Source organism: Entelurus aequoreus, linkage group LG24 (assembly GCF_033978785.1).
Source record: "Entelurus aequoreus isolate RoL-2023_Sb linkage group LG24, RoL_Eaeq_v1.1, whole genome shotgun sequence".
Taxonomy (NCBI): Eukaryota; Metazoa; Chordata; class Actinopteri; order Syngnathiformes; family Syngnathidae; genus Entelurus; species Entelurus aequoreus.
The window spans coordinates 8,690,783-8,707,888 of NC_084754.1; the positions used below are offsets into that span (position 1 = coordinate 8,690,783).

General features: G+C 40.8%; 1 protein-coding gene across 2 annotated transcripts in view; it reads left to right on the forward strand.

Annotated features, from left to right (window-relative positions):
- Positions 1-17,106, forward strand: part of cdh13 (cadherin 13, H-cadherin (heart)) — a 909,098-nt gene that overhangs the window by 837,127 nt on the left and 54,865 nt on the right. For both annotated transcript variants that reach the window (XM_062035861.1, XM_062035860.1), the window contains one exon: positions 13,533-13,766. In XM_062035861.1, coding sequence (XP_061891845.1) covers positions 13,533-13,766 — 234 coding nt within the window. The remainder of the gene's footprint in view (positions 1-13,532; positions 13,767-17,106) is intronic.

Genomic DNA, 17,106 nt, shown 5'->3' on the forward strand with positions numbered 1-17,106 from the left:
GCATCTGTGAAATTTAATTTGCAGGAAAGGAGTGAGTTTAGGGTTGAATTGTCCATCCTCGTTCTATTCTCTGTCACTCGTCGTCGCCATGACTGTCTCTTCTTCGTCTCCTTCTTGTTGTGTGTGCAGTTGTGCACTCGCCAAAAGCCGTAGATGTTATAACGCGACTGGGCCGGCAGCTGTTTATATGAAGGAAAAGCGGACGTGACGACAGGCTGTCCTCACTCAGGTCCGCACGGACCTGGAGGGGGCGTGCCTTAAGTCCGGCTGGAAATTGGGAGAAATTTGGGAGAATGGTTGTCCCGGGAGATTTTCGGGAGAGGCACTGAAATTCGGGAGTCTCCCGGAAAATTCAGGAGGGTTGGCAAGTATGATCCAAATGCATTCACTGTTTTCCGTAGTTTTCCCTCGTCCACGGGAGCCCGCATTCTCGTTGTCTCCCCTTCGACAAATGAACGAAGTTTTTCGCTAAGTAGAATCACAGCTAACCTGGACATTCGAAAGTTATCTTGCCGTTCCTGTGGCACAACACACTCGTTGTTCCAGGCCTTATCCAAAACCGTCGCTCAACATTGCTACGTTGCCGTCTGAGAAGTGTTGTATCCCAAATAGCTGCAATCGCACGTTTCCTTCTTTTAAGGTTTTCATGTGTGATTTCCACATGTAGAAGAAGGACAATGTCTGGATGACTCGCCTCCATCTTTCTAGTGGTTATCTCCGAGTAACGAAACCGCTTGTTACGAAGCTGGCTGTGGCGCTTTCTTTCTGACGTCACTTCCTGTGTGGGGCCCGGTCTTTCTGACATCACTTTCTCTCCGAACCATACTTGCCAACCTTCCCGATTTTTCCGGGAGACTCTCGAATTTCAGTGCCCCTCCCGAAAATCTCCCGGGGCAACCATTCTCCCAAATTTCTCCCGATTTTCACCCGGACAACAATATTAAGGGCGTGCCGTGATGGCATGCCCTCTACAACCTGTCGACGCGTCCGCTTTTTCCCCATACAAACAGCCCAGTCACATGTTGTATGCGGCTTCTGCATACACACGAAAATGACTGCAAGACATACTTGATCAACAATCATACAGGTCACACTGAGGGTGTCCGTATAAACAACTTTAACACTGTTACAAATATGCGCCACACTGTGAACCCACACCAAACAAGAATGACAAACACATTTTGGGAGAACATCCGCACCGTAACACAACATAAACACAACAGAACAAATACCCAGAATCCCTCGCATCCCTAACTCTTCCGGGCTACAATATACCACCAAACCCCGCCCCACCCACCTCAACCCCCCCCTCCCTCCCCCAAATCTCCCGAATTTGAAGGTCTTAAGGTTGGCAAGTATGCTCCGAACTCCGTTGATAAACGGATCGATGAGTCCACACAGAGCTAAGAGCCGGAGATTCAAGAAACACACTGCCCACTTACCCGTGTAAAAAATGATCCAACGGGGGGAACCTTAAACAATGGGTTAGTGTGGCTGACATGGGGCTTAGGCTGAATAATTATTTGTTTCAGGAGATATCCGGCTTAATGTAGACAGGGCCTTAGACATTGCTGGTGGATTACCGAGTTCCCACCTCAGTTCGTTACTTCGTGTGTACATTTGCTTCTCCTGCAAACAGTTGTCCTTTCGCATTTTCACCCGTGGTTGATTGATGTGTTTGCTGTTATCTAAAAAAGGGATATTCTGCTCACACACTGCCTGCCTTCTCTGCATCCTGGGATCATCACCATATTCATGAGCTGATGGCTTGACAAATTTGTGTCAAGCCATCAGCTTCTAAAGAGGACACCAATAGGACATGTGACATATTTTTGTGAACGCCAACAGACAGAATGGCCACTTTCTTCCTTACTAGAAAGAAGTTAGGCCATGTGTTTTCTTCAAAATGCCCTGGAGCAGGTAACACTGTAGTTATTTATTTCCCTCATAACAGTCATTTATCCCCACTAGGAAGCAAACACATCACAGATTCTAAACATATCTCACCTTGCACGGGGAGAAGTGGGTACTTTTTCGAACATTCACTGGTCATAATGCCATCTTTCATTCTACAGTACTTCTGGAAAAGACAGAACGCTAGAGACAAGAGGCTGAACAGTAAAGCAGAAAGAGCAATAGCCTCAAGCCAAAATGTTAGCAGAAGGCAAGTTTTCTTTTATAAAAAGGAATTTAAAGCAGCAGGAACGGGAAAGAAAAAAAAATCTCAATTCATAGCCTAGAGAGGTGGATTATCCCTGGCAACCCCGAGTGTCAATCAGTCTTCTGGCTCCTCTCATCTGTGGGCACACTTGGAGGACCGGTGGTGGTGGAACTGCTACACTGGGGCGGGTGGAAGCAAAATTACATAAAGAATGAAAGAAGGACGCTGAAGGTGATGAAGACTTTGGAGAAAATGCTTTCTTTCAATTTCTCTCTTGTATTCTGAAAGTGTGCACTTGACTAAAGTGTGCAGCTTTAGAACTGTTCAATGCCTAACTGCATGCACCCAAAAGCTCCGGATTGTGCATATTTAGTCTGTTTATAAACTACAGTAATGTGACATGTGTTACACGCCTTGTTCAACCCTTGCTTTGTATCATCTGCCCGGGACGTGAACCTTGGTTGCCGGCATGAGAGACTACCGTATTTTCCGGACCATAGGGTGCACCGCATTATAAGGTGCACTGCCGATGAATGGTCTATTTTTTTATCTTTTTTCATACAAAAAGTGCACCAGATTATAAGGCGCATCAAAGCATCTTGTGGTTTACATAACATGTAATGGTGGTTCTTTGGTCAAAATGTTGCATAGATGATGTTTTACAGATCATCTTCAAGCCGCTTTCTGAGAGTCGCTTCCGGATGCGCCGTTTTGTGGGCGGTCTTATTTACGTGGCTCCCCTTCGGCAGCGTCTTCTCCCCGTCATCATTGTTGTAGCGGTGTAGCGTGCAAGGACGGGAGTGGAAGAAGTGTCAAAAGATGGAGCTAACTGTTTTAATGACATTCAGACTTTACTTCAATCAATAACGGAGCAGCATCTCCTCATCCGGAAACAACAACACCGGAAATGTGTACCGTGAAAAACCGTCCGACCGGAACTCCATCCATCCATCCCTTTTCTACCGCTTGTCCCTTTCGGGGGTGCTGGAGCCTATCTCAGCTGCATTCACCCTGGACAAGTCGCCACCTCATCGAAACTCTCTAATAACTAAAGTTCCTTGGGTGAATAATGTAAACACCGGTATGTTTTAGGGCTTTCATGGCGAGTTTTCTGACAGATATAAGTAAGAACTTTACACTACTTTATATTAGAAATGGCAACAGCGGCAAATGAATGTCCCATAACATAGACAAAAAGAAGAAGCTAATTGACTACGCCATCGGCACGGACTACCAAGGCGGAAGCGTGTAATTTTTCAGGATTTATGCAGATCCCAAATACAGATCAGCAGGTACCAGATGGTAGAAACGTTTCTTTAGCATAATATTGCGAAACAAAACACCAGATAATATGTCTTACCTTATACACACACCATAATAATACTCGTATGTAGAAGCACATCAAGCGGTGCGGCTTCATAGCTTACCAAAGTTGTATATTTTGATGGATTTTCGAGTGCCGTGTGTAATGTTCTATATTTTCAATGGAACATATGAAATGTTGGTGTTGTTTACTTGAGTCATATTGCCATCATAGTGCAGTCTACACGTATCTCTTATGTTTGACTGCCATCTACTGGTCACACTTATCATCACACCATGTACCAAATAAAATTGATTTGAGGTCGGTGAGCAAAACCAGAATTATTCCGTACATTAGGCGCGCCGGGTTATAAGGCGCACTGTCGAGTTTTGAGGAAAAAAAAGGATTTGAAGTGTGCATTATAGTCCGGAAAATACGGTAGCTTGCTAGCTACACACGTCACAATCGGTATGTTTTAGCGCTTCCATGGCGAGTTTACTGACAGATTGGCCTCCGTTACTTTTACAGTGTAAAAATAACTGTCCCCTTAGGTGGACAAATAAAGTACAAAATGGAAAGCTGTATAGGATTAACGTCCATCCAACTGTCATATTATGCCATTTTTACCAGCTACCAAGATGCAAGATGGCACAGCATCAGAGGTGATTGGATTACTTAAGATTTAACATCGCCTGATTTAGACACAATGGGATTAACTGCTCTACTAATACCATGATGGACAACTGCTCCAAGAGCTACGACATCGTAGGAAGACAATCCAGTGGCGTCTTAGCATGTTATTAATTGCTCTACAGTTGGGTTCAAATCTCAGTTCAAACCTCTCAGTGTAGAGTTAGAGTCGTTTTAAATGTGCTTGCATCAGCTTTCTCTGGCTACTTTTCTTTGAAAACATTCATGTTACAGTAGGTTAATTGGAGACTACATTTTTTCATAGGTGGGAATGTGAGTGTTTATACTATTTCATGTATGACTGACAGGCAACCAGTCCAGGGTCTATGACCACCTTGCGACCTAATTCAGCTGAGATAGGCTCCTTGAACAGGATAATTGTTTGTACGCCAATCGTTAAAGTGGCTATCGAGAGCGTGCTAACTTTAAAAAGTAGTGTAAACATTATATCTATCCTCTTAAACTACGTCTGACGTAACACACATTATGTTTGTTGTGAGCTGGCAAAGTTTAACTGTAAATGTTAGCTATTTTTGAGTGTAGTCTATCATAACAACAACAGCACTGCAAATTGTTAGTTGCTTATCTGAGACTGCTTTTGTGTATGTTTACGTCAGGCTTGGGCAATTATTTAGACTCGAGGGGCCAAATTTAGAGAAAAAAATGTGTCTGGGGGCCGGTATATCTATTTTTAGGAACACTGATACAAAACCTCAGATAATGTCTGATTGAATGCAAAAAACGTTATGACAGACGAAATGGAATTTTACATTTTTTTACTGAATATGACACCCAGAATGTACAAATAAGTGGTTTACAATATTAACTATGAATGATAAAACACTGAATATTGACAACATATGAACACCCCCTCGATCGACATATTTTAAAATCTAATACCGGTATACCGTACAACCCTAAGCTAAATAGGCATGGGTGCCAAATCTGGTAGTTTTTTGTCACCGACTGAATCCAGCCTGTACTACCAAAAATCCAACGGTGACATATTACAGTACCTTGGCTGCTTGTGACATCACGCCCGGTCTTCGCAAAGCAATTGACTAAAAAAATGCTCCAACAGAATTAATGTTAGGCTCCATTTTTCCAAAGATGCGATAGCTTGATGCTAATATACATTGGCTTTGTGATTTTACATGGCAGTTTAAATACCTCCATTTTTTATTGTAAACTACAACTAAGATGGATGTTAAAATCAAACAGCTGGTGTGTAATAAGTACTATACATACAGTATTAACACTTTTTAGGGCGCAACAAAAACTAAAATACTCACCATAAACTATACGCTACTGCCATCTATTGTCTTGGACTTGCAACTGTAATTGCAACTTAAAGCCGTACTTGCAAATTATTACATGATGCTATGATAACAAAACAAGATATAACAACTGGACAGGAGTTATCATAGTCAGCTTCTTTTTAGATGTTGCAATAAAAAATGAGATTTTATTCTCGAAAACAATTGGTATTTTTTAACACACACAAAGGGACGTTGAGTACCGGTATCGATAATATGACACCCTAATCATCACGTCATCTAATTGTCTGATTCTGGGACGCTGTGTAGAAGTACACACAATTCATGTCGGGGATATTCAATTAAATTGTTTTAGGGGACACATTTGCAGAAAGATAAGAACCGGGTGGCCAGACTTCACTATTAGTCTTGTTTTTTATATTCCGGAGAACCCCTGTCCTCTACAGTAGACATTTGATTTTGGTCTATGTGTGTTGTCGAAGTTATAGAAGTGCTCTGCTGTTTTTAAGGACCATCTGCAAAAATGTGAGTCCCTTACAAGATTTTGGAAGTGAACTCACCTGCCACCAGTTGAATAGCCCAAATGATAAAAATGATAGGGCCTAAAATGGAACGTTGTGCAACACTACCAGTTTAAGTAAAGAAGTTGAGCAAATAACTACTGACTGGGTTCGAAATGATTGTATTCAGACAAATCTTTTTGTGTAAGAAAGGTTTCTTACCTGCTGACAGTTTTGACTAACACTACAGTCTTTGTCCAAATCTGAAATAAACAAGCTGTTGTTACATGAATCAAATTACGACAAAAAACTGCTTAAATGGGTTTGAGTTTGAGTTTGAGTTTATTTCGAACATGCAAGCATACAACATGATACATCACAATTTCCAGTTTCTCTTTTCAACATGTTCGAAAAGGAGTAGGAAGAAGCAGAGCTTATTTAATCCTACCCCTTTTCTTTACATAACAGTTGCTAAAAAAAAATGTTCACTTCCTGTTCACAATTTATTCACAATAAACTCCATAAGTAATCACAATAAAAATAAATAAATAAATAATAGTAAGAATTTAATAATAATAATTGGTGAAGTAAGTCATATTTCATATGATGAGATAAGTAAGATTACTTTAAGAATGAATGAATGGATGGATGAAATAAATTGAGAATGTTTGTCATGGTTCTTCTTCTTTGTACTTTGTAAACACTTTAAGTTTGAAGAGTTTCTTGAAGTGGATCATATTAGTACATTGTTTGATTGCTTTGCTTAATCCATTCCATAATTTAATTCCACATACTGATATACTGGTGCCTTGAGGAACATGTTAGTTGTGCAAATCACAAGTTTTAACCCCAGTCTTATATGTTTGCTGGCAAAGTGAAAGTCAATGCGAGGATCTGCCAATGTGTTCACAGTGGTCCAACAGGAACACTCTAGTGTTTTTAGGAATTTGCCGCAAAAATGTTTGTCTCCCAGGTTTTTAACTGCACTCGGGCCGCCAATTGAACAGCCCTGCTTTAGTGCAATATCCTGCCTTTGCTGGGTGCGAGCTATTAGCATACCAGCTAAAATGGTATTGACAGATTTACAGACATCTGACATCTTTTTTTGCAGAGTGTTTCGGGCCAAGCTAAATCATGATATTGCAGATAAAGTAAAAATGCAAAAATCGCTACCTTCCTGCGGGAAAACAACATTTCTCTTCAGCGTGAGAGGCATCATTTTTGCATCACTGCAATCCACCATTTCTTTAATAAAGCTGTCTTTACTTTTTATGTTGCCTTTTATTACCTTCTGGTTGGAGGTGGGTTGGCATCTGCAACGGTCCATGAATCACTCCCTCTCTGGAAAGTTGTGTTGAGTCTGGACATTTCTGACAAAGTGGTGTTCTGCAGAAGCCGGCAGACAAATTTCAGTGATGCCGCTGAGGCAGGCTGATGAGGACAAGTACATGATGAAGTGGAGAAGAGGAGCGGTAAGGCTACATGAATGGTTTGGGTGGAGCCTATTCATTTGGGAAGACCGGCTTCATTGAAAGCTAACCCAGCATGGCGGGTTCTACATGTGAGAAAATTGGGCAAGACTTCAGGGACTGATTTTTTTGTCTCTCTCTCCTAGTTTCAGGATGATTCTAAATTCCACCTTGTGAACAAAAGACGAATAATCTAGTCTAGTCTCTAGATTTGACTAATCTAAGTCTATGCAGAAAATGCTCCAGAGTTAGACATCAAAGGTACCAATTATCTTGACACGAACGGGAGGGTGTTTGGTGCTTGCAAGGAGGAGTTTGATTGATTGATTGATTGAGACTTTTATTAGTAGGTTGCACAGTGAAGTACATATTCCGTACAATTGACCACTAAATGGTAACACCCGTATAAGTTTTTCAACTTGTTTAAGTCGGGGTCCACTTAAATTGATTCACGATACAGATATATACTATCATATATACTATCATCATAATACAGTCATCACACAAGATAATCACATTGAATTATTTACATTATTTACAATCAGGGGTGTGTGTGTGTGGGGGGGGGTAGGATATGGACATCAAGTAGTGGACATAGAGAGAGAGAGAGAGAGAGAGAGAGAGAGAGAGAGAGAGAGAGAGAGAGAGAGAGAGAGAGAGAGAGAGAGAGAGAGAGAGAGAGAGAGAGAGATCAGAAGGCATAAGAAAAAGTATCTGCATTTGATTGTTTACATTTGATTATTAGCAATCCGGGGACGGTGTTAGTTTAGGGTTGTAGCTGCCTGGAGGTGAACTTTTATTGCGGTTTTGAAGGAGGATAGAGATGCCCTTTCTTTTATGCCTGTTGGGAGCACATTCCACATTGATGTGGCATAGAAAGAGAATGAGTTAAGACCTTTGTTAGTTCGGAATCTGGGTTTAACGTGGTTAGTGGAGCTCCCCCTGGTGTTGTGGTTATGGCGGTCATTTACGTTAAGGAAGTAGTTTGACATGTACTTCGGTATCAGGGAGGTGTAGCGGATTTTATAGACTAGGCTCAGTGCAAGTTGTTTAACTCTGTCCTCCACCTTGAGCCAGCCCACTTTAGAGAAGTGGGTAGGAGTGAGGTGGGATCTGGGGTGGAGGTCTAGAAGTAACCTGACTAGCTTGTTCTGAGATGTTTGGAGTTTAGATTTGAGGGTTTTGGAGGTGCTGGGGTACCAGGAGGTGCATGCGTAATCGAAAAAGGGTCTAACGAGAGTTCCCGCCAGAATCCTCAAGGTGCTTTTGTTGACCAGAGAGGAGCAAACTAACATTCTCCGGGCATTCAATCGATCGCACCTGGACTGTTCAGTTTGTCCTCGAAGACGTTAAGCCTCTCTTCCGAGCAGGCTCCATCAGTCCATGCTCATCGACTTAGATTGGTAAGTAATAGGGCTGTAAATCTTTGGGCACCGCACGGTTCGTTTTAATTCTATTCGTGGGGTAACAATTCGATTCAGAATGGATTCTCGGTTCAGAACGATTGTTCCGATTAAGAATCACAATGCATTAAAAATATATATATATATTTTGACAGCCCTGCTAAGTAATCTAGTCAAGTCTCCAGACTACTTAGGTTGGTAAGAAATCCAGCCTAGATCTGACCAATCTCAGTCTATGAGCAACTGATGAAGCCTGCTCGGATGGGAGGCAAAACGTCTTTTAAAACAAACTGAACAGTTCTGGTGCGATCGATTAAATGACCCGACAATGTTAGTTTGCTATCCTTCTTGCAAGCACCGAACATCCTCATTTCAGTGCCAAGATAACTGGTCCGTAACGTAAGAACCTCTGACATCTCCCTCTGGAGCATTTTCCGCAACGACCTAAACCAACCATGGCTGGGGAGCCTCTGTGGTTTGGTTGTTATGGTTACTATAATAATAAAAAGTCCTAAAAAGGGAAATGTTTTCTACTGCTGGCTCGTGAACTATTATCTACTTAATGTCACAAACAGGGAAGGCTTTGTGACAATTAACGCGTGGTTTGACGTTTTTAACGCAAGTGTCTTCTGCTTATAAGAGACTTGCAAATATTCCTTGCTTACCTGCAAATGACAGCGTCTGCAAGGGGAACTGAGCAGAAATGACGCGTCTGCTGTAAAATTCACATGGAGTTATGCCATCCACCTCTCCTGCTGCCCACTGTCTCATGAGTCATGACCAACAAAATGTCTCTTGACTTCATTATTTGAAATTTCCTCTCCAAATTGCATTAGGAGATCATACCAGAACAATTTCCTGTGCACAACCTCGATGTCAAAACACATTCCACCATCACTTGACAGTTATTGCATATAGTCATTGACTTGTTAAAACACCTGCACTGCCTCACATCACATCCGTCTTTTAAGTCACCTGAAAACACCTTCAACTCGAAAAAGGTTGCAAAGCCCATTTTCCAATTACAGATCTTGTCTACAGGTGTTAATTGCAGAATGACCTCTTAAGCTGTTTTGGAGGCTGTATGTTTTTTGTCTTTAATAACCTCTAATCTCACTTAAACAGACGTAGCAAAAGAAAACAACAGAACCCCAGAACAAAAAAGGTAATTACAGTATAAAAGCCTGTTGTAAATGTATTTAGCCTTTTTTAGCATAACACCAGCATTAGATTACGTGAAACTTCAATTAGGATTCGGTGTGTGAAATAAGGTAACATTTAATAAAGAAGATCCATGCATGTGATTGGTTTTTACTTGAATTCTGCAGGTGTGGCCGTCAATGTGTACGGTCGAGTTCTAACATTTTTTTTCAAGCTCTAAATATCGTGCATCTGGAAAGTATTCAAAGCGTTTAGCATTTTTTAAAATTATGTTGTGTTCCAGCCTTATTACAATAATGTAAGGTTTTGATTTCTAAATTATACAGACAATAGCCCATATTGACAATGTGAAAACGTTTTTTTTTAGAGTTTTATAATGCCAATGCTTTCATCCCGGTGGATGGGAAGCGTTGGTTTTCATCCATGATGTCTCTGTATATTGCTGCATTTATCTTAGTCTAGTCAGGGAGGTGACCAAGTACCCGAGGGTCATTCTGTCAGAGCTACATCATTCCTCTGCGGACAGTGGAGAACCTTCCAGAAGGACAACCATCTCTGCAGCAACCCACCAATCAGGCCTGTATGGCGTAGTGGCCAGATGGAATCCATTTCTTGGTAAAAGTTTTCCAAAATGCATCTGAACGACTCCCACACCATGAAAAACAAAATGATCTGGTCCAATGAGACAAAGGTTGAACTCTTTGGCAGGTATTGAGAAAAGCCTGTGAATATTTATGTACACGTGAATTTTTTTTGTTTTTTTTTAAATACATTTGCAAAAAAAAACCATAAAACACCTTTTTGACATTGTTACTATGGGGTATATTCTGTAGAATTTTGAGGGAAAAATTAATGTATTCCAATTGGAACAAGTCTGTAACATATAATGTGGGAAAAGTGAAGCGCTGTGAATATTTTCCGAATCATCATCATAAGGGTTAGTTTAGCTCTTTGCGGAACCCCCTCCCTGGACTCAAACCATTGACGTCTATCTTGAGCCACTCTTTGCCAAGTGAGGCCTACAGTATGTGTTTTTGGTCGTCCTCTTGGTCTTCTCTGTTCACGAGGAGTCCATTCGGTTGTTGTGAGTGTCCACTGATTATCTTGTTGTCTGGCCACATGTCCTGCTCATTTGTGTTTGGATGTCTTTTGATGGCAACATTTATATCAGTGACTCCTGTTGGTTGTCGGATCCAGATGTTAGCTTTTCTGTCCTTTAGATTGATGCCAAGCATGATTCTCTCCATCTTTCTCTGTACCACAGCCATGAGTTCAGTTTGGCTTGGCGTGGTGGCCCATGTATCATCACAGGAAGTATGCACTCATTCAATAAATCTCTTTTAGTTGTCATACTTATTTGTGGGTTCTTTGTGATCTTGTCCACTTTTACAAAAGCAGCCCATCTGAGTCCTATCCTTCTTTTTATATCTGGCAGCAGATCCCCATTGTTAGTTACCATCTCACCGAGATAGATATAACTGTCAACTTCTTCGATAATGTTTCCTCTGTAATGGTACAGTGAGACAGGGACGTCAATTAGCCTTAGGCGTGTTTATTAGCACGAGAGTGTGACGTGTGTAATTAACAGGAATACGTGGTGTGCGACTATTTGATGCGTTTAACTGGTGAGTGTTACCGGTAAGTGTTGAAGGTGCGTGTTGCGAAGAATACGGAAGTCCAGAGAGGGCGAGGCTGGCTTGGAAGTCCTTGGGCAGGTGAGAGGTCGAGGGCAGGAGAGAGGCGTCAAGGTCCGTGGGCAGGCGAGAGGTCGAGGTCCGTGGAGGCAGTAAGAAGTCAATGGGAGAGTCCGGGGAGTCGTGACACACAGCTCGAATCCAGGGAACGGAGAGAAGCTGTGGAACGACGAAACAGGACACACAATGAGCGCAGAGGAGGGAAAACACGGAGAGCAAGTAGGCACATGGAAGGAGAGCTAGGGACGTGTGGGCTTACTGTACAATACAAGTAGCTATGTTCTGGCACAGGAACACAGGACGCGCTGGTCTAAATAGTGTGCGGCGTCCTCATCAGTGTCAGGTGACCGTAACAGCCACATCTACAACGATTGGTGCCCCGGTAGAGTACTCATTCAACATCAGTTTGGTCTTTCCAAGGTGCATGTTCAGGTCCACCAGTTTGCTTTTGAGGTGGATTTCATTCAGCATAACATTCAGTCAGTTCTTGTGGAGTGTGTGCCACCCATTTTATGTCGTCAGCAAAATTCAGATGAGAAAGGTGTTCGCTGTTGATGTTGACTCCCTTTCCTTCTTAGTTGATACGGTTGATAATAGCATATTGGAGACATTGTCACCTTGTCTGGCTCCTCTTTCAAGGTTGATCTTATTGCTATCTCGGTGCAATCTCTATGTTGAAGGGGCACCACTATAGACAATCGAGATGTATGCTGTGTTAACTCCTTGGTTTTTGAGTGCAGCAAAAAGTGGGTAAAACTTTGAGTCGAATGCCTTTTCATAGTCGACAAATGCAAAGCCAAGTGGGATAACATATTTAATACCCTTTTCTTGCAGTTGACTAAAAGCCTGGATGTTGTCAATAGGAGAAAAGCCTACCCTGAATCCAGCTTGTTCTCTTGGTTGGTGACTTTCTGGGGCTCAAAGCATCCGTCTCAATAAAACCCGTGAGAAAACGGTATATGCCGCAGTAAGAAGACTGATATACAGGTATTGCCAAAAGTTTGGACACACCTTCTCATTCAATGTCTTTTCTTTATTTTCATGATTTTTTACATTGTAGATTGTCCCTGAAGGCATCCAAACTATGAATGAACACGTGGAGTTATGTAGTTAACACAAAAAGGTGAAATAACTGGAAACATGTTTTATATTCTAGTTTCTTCAAAATAGCCACCCTTTGCTCTGATTACTGCTTTGCACATTCTTGGCATTCTCGTGATGAGCTTCAAGATGTAGTCACCTGAAATGGTTTCCACTTCACAGGTGTCATAGTTTTGATGCCTTCAGTGACAATCTACAATGTAAATATTCATGAAAATAAAGAAAACGCATTGAAATGAGAAAGTGTGTCCAAACCTTTGGCCTGGGCGATGTGTATATATAGTTTATCACAGAGCTACTGTAGATCTTGCCTTGGTTCATGAGAACAGGGATCTCGGGCTCCAAAAGGTTGGCGACCACTGCTCTTCTCAGTTATCAAGTGTTTTCCAAAATCAGTTTTACAGATGAACAAACAATAAGGTATACAGTGTGCAGTATCGCACTTACAAAACATGCATTTACGCAGCATCCCGTCAGTCAAATTATCTTCCTGCTCGAAAATGTTGTGAGTTACTTGTGAGACGGCGCCCTCTGCTGGTATTCATAACTGCAGCACTCTGTTTCCCCCAGCAAATTGCACCACTTGTCTATTCAAGTTACCATAAAAGCAAAAACAAACTGTCTACAATTTAAAGAAAGAAACAAAATCTGAGAATATGTGGGGTGCCGAATGCTAAACAGCAAATCTACTCTATACCCATTTTTTAAACTTGTGATTTGGGAAATCCGCACCACAAACAAGACATGTTGTTTCTCTGTGTGTGTTCGTGTAGGCAGTCCTCCAGCTACCGGCACTGGGACGTTGGTCATGTACCTTGAAGATTACAATGATAATGCGCCCTACGTGGTACCATCAGTAGCACAGGTGTGCGAAGATGCGCATGATATGAACGTGGCCATTGTTGGTGGACGGGACAAGGATCTACCTCCCAATGGGGCGCCATTCAACATTGAACTGGGAAAACAACCCGGGCTGGATAAAACATGGAAGGTCACCAGAGTCAACTGTGAGTATTTCTCAGTTTTGTTACTTTGATGTGTTTTTTTTCCACGATATAAGAGTTGTGTGTACAAAACCCAAAACCAGTGAAGTCGGCACGTTGTGTAAATCCTAAATAAAAACAGAGTACAATGAATCGCAAATCCTTTTCAACTTATATTCAATTGAATAGACTGCAAAGACAAGATATTTAATGTTCGAACTGGAAAACTTTATTTTTTGCAAATATTAGCTCATTTGGAATTTGTTTCAAAAAAGCTGGCACAAGTGGCAAAAAAGACTGAGAAAGTTGAGGAATGCTCCTCAAACACTTATTTGGAACATCCCACAGGTGAACAGGCTAATTGGGAACAGGTGGGTGCCATGATTGGGTATAAAAGCAGCTTTCATGAAATGCTCAGTCATTCACAAACAAGGATGAGGCGAGGGTCACCACTCTGTGAACAAATGCGTGAGCAAATTGTCCAACAGTTTAAGAAGAACATTTCTCAACGAGCTATTGCAAGGAATTTAGGGATTTCACCATCTATGGTCCGTAATATCATCAAAAGATTCAGAGAATCTGGAGAAATCACTGCAGTGGTAAAAATGCCCTTGCCAACTTTTTTTGCAATGTGTTGCTGCCATTAAATTCTAAGTTAATCATTACTTGAAAAAAAAATAAGTTTCTCAGTTTGAACATTAAATATCTTGTTTTTGAGGTCTATTCAATTCAATAAAAGTTGAAAAGGATTTGCAAATCATTGTGTTTTTATTTACGAATTTACACAACGTGCCAACTTCACTGGTTTTGGGTTTTGTACACACAAATATCACCTTCAGGTTGAATAAATATAAAAGGATGGTGCACACCACATAAAACGAGAGCATGTACAGTAGTAGGGAATAATAGCATGACTTAAAACGTCGTACGGAGTACAAATACTTTAAAAGCTCGAGAATATTCTGGGAAGATATGACTTTTAGGACCTGTGTTTGTCTGTTCTGATCCTTATGTGATTGCATGTTCAATAAACAAAACAAATCTTCTCCTTCACCGTCTGCTGTGTCTTAGTGCAGTTATGTAATTCCCCAACATATTGAGAAAAAAAAAAGAAAAAAAAAAAGTTGTCACTTGTCATCTTGGACAAATAAGACAGACTTCATTTGCGGTCGTGGAATTCAGAGTGTTGATTGTTGGTTTTCTAAACTCATTATTGTCACATGGTGGCTAGAGCTTAGCCAAGATGACTTTAGACAAAAGAGAGGGTCAAAACTGGACTGGTCTGAGTAGTCCTGGGCGAAATGGCTTAACGTTTTTATAGTGATATGTACCACAGTCTCCTGCGATATATAACACGATATATTGTTTGGCATGTAAATTGTAATAGAACCGGTTACAAGTTGCGCCTCCTTTAGCTGCTTTGTTGTTTTTGTTCGATAAGTTATACTCTCTATGGCAGTGGTCCCCAACCACCGATTGGTACCGGGCCGCATAAGAAATAAATAAAAAAAAATATATACAGTATATATATATATATATATATATATATACACTACCGTTCAAAAGTTTGGGGTCACCCAAACAGTTTTGTGGAATAGCCTTCATTTCTAAGAACAAGAATAGACTGTCGAGTTTCAGATGAAAGTTCTCTTTTTCTGGCCATTTTGAGCTCTTAATTGACCCCACAAATGTGATGCTCCAGAAACTCAATCTGCTCAAAGGAAGGTCAGTTTTGTAGCTTCTGTAACAAGCTAAACTGTTTTCAGATGTGTGAACATGATCGCACAAGGGTTTTCTAATCATCAATTAGCCTTCTGAGCCAATGAGCAAACACATTGTACCATTAGAACACTGGAGTGATAGTTGCTGAAAATGGGCCTCTATACACCCATGTAGATATTGCACCAAAAACCAGACATTTGCAGCTAGAATAGTCATTTACCACATTAGCAATGTATAGAGTGTATTTCTTTAAAGTTAAGACTAGTTTAAAGTTATCTTCATTGAAAAGTACAGTGCTTTTCCTTCAAAAATAAGGACATTTCAATGTGACCCCAAACTTTTGAACGGTAGTGTATATATATATATATATATATATATATATATATATATATATATTTTTTTTTTTTTATTAAATCAACATAAAAAACACAATATATACATTATATATCTATATAGATCAATACAGTCTGCAGGGATACAGTCCGTAAGCACACATGATTGTATTTCTTTATGAAAAATAAAAAATTAAAAATAACCCCCCCCAGTCCATGTGACAAATTTTCAAGCGTTGACCGGTCCGCAGCTACACAAAGGTTGGGGAGCACTGCTCTATAGGATGAATAACTCCAAAAATCCCATTATGTAGGATAATTTCAGCCCTTCCATACATGGATATTAGCAAGCAAATGTACTTCCTGCCCTGCGCCTGATGTTGTGCATTGATTCATGCCCTTACGGCCAACAGTACTTTTAGTTTTAAAGGAGAAACTGTATTATGAACTATACCAGGGGTTGGCAACCCAAAACGTTGAAAGAGACATATTGGACCAAAAATACAAAAAACAAATCTGTCTGGAGCCGCAGAAAATTAAAAGCCGCATATAAGTCTTATAATGAAGGCAACACATGACGAAAGTGTCTATATTAGCTATAATAGCCTACTATCAAAATGACTGTGTCGCAGGCTGAAGCAAATCTTCTTTGACAGAAATGTTGAAATGTAATATTTATTCTACACATTTTTACAACATTAGAAACCTATAGTACATCTGAGTCTACTCAGAAGGTGAGATAACTCCTGGAAATTACTGGCTTTTAATGACCAAAGGTATAGATAGATATGTGTGTCCAAGTTAAAGGCCTACTGAAACCCACTACTACCAACCACGCAGTCTGATAGTTTATATATCAATGATGAAATCTTAACATTGCAACACATGCCAATATGGCCGGGTTAACTTATAAAGTGCAATTTTAAAATTCCCGCCACACTTCCGGTTGAAAAACTCCTTTGGATGTGATTTATGCGCGTGACGTCACAAAAGCAACGGAAGTGGTTGGACCCCATCGGACCCGATAGAAAAGCCTCTTGTTTTCTTTGACAAAATTCCACAGTATTCTGGACATCTGTGTTGGTGAATCTTTTGCAATTTGTTTAATGAACAATGGAGACTGCAAAGAAGAACGTTGTAGGTGGGATCGATCTGTGTCTTAGCGGCTAAGTACAATACTGTATTATCTGTGATATTTGCATTAGTGTACTGTGTCTTTAAGGGTTTGGGGAACGCGCATGCGCGAGTGAGTTGGCGGAGAACTCGAGTGTGTGTGAGCGTGAGTTTTGGCTAACAGCAGCTCGTGTATG